We start from the raw sequence: 5,353 nt of genomic DNA, 5'->3' as shown, positions 1-5,353 counted from the left end.
TATCAATAAATTTTATAAACCTTTGAAGTTAATACTCACCTGCTTCATTGTTAATAGGGAACTCCCACAGTTTACCCTCTTTAGTCCACTGGATCATCTCCTCAAACCCATTTTGAAAGGGCTGTTCATTTACTGTGGCTAACTGCTTGGCAAATTCCACATCCCAAAGTGAAGGTGAGGTGTCTATAATAAAAGCATTTTACATAAGCAGAAGTCAATGTAGATATCTTCTTTTAAAAAATGTTATAATCAACTCTGAATTGATCATATATTTTCAGACCTTGACCCAATTAAACAGTATTAATAAAAGGTTACTGAGAGCTAAAACTGCCAAAAAAATGATATGTAAAGACTATGACTATAATAATGGCAAGCTTAATGTTTGTTTTACTACAACTGCCAGGTAATCATTGCCCCCTTTACCAGAAAGGAAAAAAGAGATTTGTATATTGTTTAAGGGTCTTTTTATGAATGTATTTTTTATACAACATGTGACTTTAATCTGTGAAGTCTAGCCTGTTTATTAAATTTAGTTTGTCAAAACTACTACTAATGTATGACTATTAAAGCCCACAGAAGTTAAATTAACAGAATATTAATATTAATGATATTATCCACTAATGGATACTTAGCACTTCCTCGGTACTTAAATGCTTTTTATGTGTTAGTTCATTTAATCCTCACAACCAACCCAATGAGTAAGATTATGTTGCCTTATTACCACCATCATATTACACATTTCAATCATTTATTTTTGACATTTAAGATATCTTTTCAAGAATGAGTCATATTCCCACCAGTCACTGCTGCTGGGAATGTAAAATGGTATTAACTACATTGGAAAAAGGGTTTGACAGCTTCTTAAAAAGTTAAGACTACTCGTATTATTCAACACAGCTTTTTCACTCCTGGATATTCACCCAAGAGAAAAGACAACACATGCCCACACAAAGACTTATACATGAAAGCTCATGGCAGCTTTCTTTCTAGTAGCCAAATTTGGGTTGTAATTTGGGAAAGAACCTAAATGTCCATTAACAGGTGAATGGATACAAAAATGTGATACATCCACATAATTATATACTACTTAGTAATAAAAACGAATTACTGGTACATGCAACTGCATGGATAAATCTCAAATCATTATGCGGAGCGAAAGAAGCCAGACATAAAAGAGTACATACTGTTTAATTTCAGTTATATAAAATTCTAAGAGATGCAAACTAATCTATTGTCACAGAAAACAGATCAGTGGTTGCCTGAAGACTTTGTGTGTGTGCGTGTGTGTGTGACAAAAGGACATAAGGAAACTTTTGACAGTAATGGAAATATTCACTATCTTGACTGGCAGTTTCATGGATATATACGTGTCAAAACTCACTGAATCACACAACTTAAACGTGTGGAATTTGTTGTACATAAATTATACTTTCATAAAGCTGTAAAAAAGTGAATACCAATAGCCACGCTTTTCCCTAAAATTTTATTCTTATTTTTTCAAACCTTTTTGATCTTTTTTTCAGTGTGATTTTGATTCTTTAAATAAAATAGGATCATATAGTTTGATGACCTGTTTTTTCCACTTAATAGCTAAATCACAATTAACCCCCTATCGTTGGATATTTTGATCATTTGCATATTTTCTCTATTAAACACCGTAGTAATAAATATCCTTATAGTTACACTTTTGCACATATCTGTAATTATGTCCTTAGAATAAATTCCTAGGAACAAAATTCCTGGGTTAAAGGCATAGAACACATGATTTATTCTCCAGCCTTTTTCTCTACTTTTGCCAACCCCACTGAAACTTCCCAAAAAACAGCTGATTTACTCTTCTATCGAGGTAAGCTTTACCTATTTTCCTTTTACTGAATCTGTTCCTATGCGCCTTTATGTGCAGGAATGTGTCTAACCACACACTAACTAGTGCATTTTAAGTATGTTGGCCTAGATCATTGGATACTGAGAAAAGATCACAACAGTTAGACTCAAATCAGTCATATTTACAGAGCAGTCACAAAAGCAAGATAACTTAATTAAGCTTAATTAAGCTATACTGCCTGTTGACTCTAGGTTACACTAGGATAACCAGTAGGGCCTATGACGATATCCTTTGCAGTGGTGGTAAGAACTCACTGGGGAACCAGACCTGGGAATCACGGGACAGAAGAACTCAGTCAGTCAGTCAGTAATTACTGAATGCCAACTATACTTCAGGCATTATTATAGGTGGTAGGAAAACAGCAGTGTACAATTGTTAAATTTAAGTTTCCGCATTATTGCTATTCTTGTATTTAATTGGGAACAAAAGACATTCTTTAGACTCATGCAACTAGCTTATTAAAATAGTACCTTCATGAGTAAATTATTGCATAAATTTGTGTGCTATTTTCCTCTTTAGAGTATAATCACTTTATATTGTTTTATAAAATACACAAAACTTCAGTGCTTCCTTGCCAGCTAATTTCAATTTCAGGAATAAGATTTTTGATTTTAAAAAGTAAGCTGTCTCCTTCAAGACTCCAAGTTTCTCTTTTGGCTAGACGATAGCAGCTGCCCTGACAACAAATTCCGTTCTGAAGCAAGCTTAACAGATACCACTCGAACAGAGGAGAGGTGATTCATCCTTCATGCCTTTGCATTATGCATTTCCTTTTCATCATACACAATAGAATGCAGTTTTCACAATACAAGAAGGGGGTTGTTCTTTTGGCTTCGCTTTCAGTTCAAATGAGGAAACACTGACTGAATTAACTCCTTTCCTGTGGATAGATATTGTACAGCTCAGTTTATTCAAAGAAGAATTTAAGACTCAAGATAACTAATTCCTGTTATCTATAAGCCACCTGACTAGGTGGTACAGCGTATACAAACATGAGTGAGACCTAACCCTTAATATCAAGGAGTTATTGAATAGTCAGAAAATCAGAAGTTTAGATGAGTAACGGGTAGAAAGATTAAATGAGCCACTGGAGGCTGGCCTAGGCCTATCACATACAACATTATTTCTACCAAGATCCAAAAAGCTAACTTCCATTCTTCAGAAATGCTCATTGCTTATAAGATGGAGACTATTTGTATTGAGTTTTTTCATTTCTCTTATCAGTAAGCCAAATTTAATAGCAAGCAAGAGGACACTCCTATTTCTCTTTCAGAATTAAAATGGCAAATTTGAAGAATTTGACTTCTTACCCAAAGAAGAAGAGGAAAAATAGAGAACAAAGAGTAATCGTGCATTAAGGAAAAACACTACAAGTCTATTAAATATATTCCCCAAATGTTCTTCCCATCTCCTGAACAATCACTAAATCACTTCAGTAAGTTATTTCTATAAATGCTATCTCCTCCCCTAGACAAAAAACTGCTGAGGAGCAGGAACCATAGCTTATCTTTGTGAAATAGCACAAAGATGCATTGCAAATGGTAGGTGATTACTAATATTCTAACCCAAATTAACAGCCAATCTATACCTTTGGATTCATACAGCTGGTGGTACTTACCTCCCATTGTCTCACAGAATGCAACATTTCAAGGAAGAAACTTGACCAAGACTAGCAATGTTGACAACTATATTCATAAGCAGGATCCAGGCCAATGATGAGATGGAATATTAAAATATTCAGCTATTATACCATCAAAACACTAAGGATATCTTTGAAAGAAGGAATGTTTCTCCACTTGAGAAACAGTTTTTTTTTTTTTCTTAACAAACCTGTTACAGGTGCTTCTTCAGTAACTGCCTTAATGTCAAAAATATCGAGTCTCTTCCCCTTGAATAAATCTTTCCTAAGACTAAATAAAAGAAAAAATATTTTAATGGATATATTTATAAACTGTCAACAAAATACGAAACAAAATTTTTACATGAAATATTCTATGTAGAAATTAAAAATCATTTCACTGACCCACACAAGACATTTTAGCTAAATTGCCATATTTTTAAGACCAGTAACTAAAAACAGGAACGTATGCACTTGAATTTTTGCTTTACTAAACAACAAAGCAGTTACAGTGGTTTAGTTTCCAAAATACCTAATTGAAAAGATTACTTTAATTTACCATACTCTTTATTTGATATCTTTAGTATTAAAGTGATAGAAAACTCAGTGTTATAAAAAGCTATAATAATATGCTAAAATTAAAACTCCTAAAGTCAACATTTGTCTTTAAGGGCAGAAAACACTATAATGTTTAATTACAGATTATAATTATAAAAGATTCCACAGATAATTCAAAACATTCCCTCTTATAAAGCAATCATTCTGTAGCTTAAAAATAAATATTAACTTTCTTTACATAACTACTTTTTTTCTCTTTTTTTAAATTTCAGCATATTATGGGGGTGCAAATGTTTAGGTTACATATATTGCCCTTGCCCTCCCTCTCCGCCCACGTCAGAGCTTCGACTTTCTTTACATAACTATTTTTAATTAACTATTGACATTAAAGTCAGAGTTAATAGGTAACGTTTTCTTGTATACTTGATAATCAACTGCTTTATGCATCAATTCACATACTTACTTGAATACAATTACCGGAAGATTAAAAACCAGTTTATAAACTGGAAGGTTAATTTTTAAAATAATTTTGAATTCTCCTTTACGGACTAAATTACTTTTTTCTACTAAATGAAACTAATTGGAAAAATGCAAATACTATGATATTAAAGTTAACTAAAGTGATCTCAAATCATATAAGCTTTCCTCTAGCAGATTCCCAGGTATTTGTAAACAAAGGCCTTTATGCTCCAAAACTATCCTCAGTGACTTGCATTCTTATCCCTCAATTGTGTGTCAGGTAAATAGGATGATGGACTAAATAACCTATGATGAAGAGGGAATGCTGTGGTAAAGTATGGAATTGTGAAAGAGGAATGTACTAAAAAGAAAGGGAACGTGCATTTGCTGAGTACCTACTATATACTAGATAGTTTACATAGATATCTATGAATAGGTATTTCTTTTCTATTCCTCAAGAAAACCATTTAAGCTAGGTTTCACTTTCAGCATTTTATAGATGAGGAACAGACTGATGGAGGCTATTAAAGGTGCCCCAGTCACAGATTAGACAGTGGCAGCGTCAAGATTCTCAGGCAGGCCTCTGTGAACTGTCTGTCTCCAACAGAAGGAATCAGTCCAGGCCAGAATCAGTCTCAGTTGCCCCAAATCCTGCCCATGTCATAGCAGGGTGAACAACTTGGCATCTGACCACTGCTTCTCCTCATTCCCCTTAGTTGGCTTTTTAACACAGTCTTTGTATGCACAGAAACCCTTTCCTACTTTTTTAGTTTCTCCCTTGCCGCCTTCTAATCTTTAACGGCAGCCATTATAATATCATTAAAAATCAAACT

The 5,353-nt window shown here is 33.6% G+C and overlaps 1 protein-coding gene across 1 annotated transcript in view; it reads right to left on the bottom strand.

Moving 5' to 3' along the window:
- The window catches only part of MRPS31 (mitochondrial ribosomal protein S31), an 11,348-nt gene that overhangs the window by 4,840 nt on the left and 1,155 nt on the right, over positions 1-5,353 (bottom strand). Inside the window, exons 2-3 of the mRNA XM_012643838.1 lie at positions 3,716-3,795; positions 40-183 (exon numbers count right to left, since the gene is read on the bottom strand). Coding sequence (XP_012499292.1) covers positions 40-183; positions 3,716-3,795 — 224 coding nt within the window. The remainder of the gene's footprint in view (positions 1-39; positions 184-3,715; positions 3,796-5,353) is intronic.

The sequence above is a fragment of the Propithecus coquereli genome, unplaced genomic scaffold (assembly GCF_000956105.1).
Source record: "Propithecus coquereli isolate 6110/MARCELLA unplaced genomic scaffold, Pcoq_1.0 Scaffold201, whole genome shotgun sequence".
Classification (NCBI taxonomy): Eukaryota; Metazoa; Chordata; class Mammalia; order Primates; family Indriidae; genus Propithecus; species Propithecus coquereli.
This window is presented reverse-complemented; position numbering and strand designations above follow the sequence as displayed.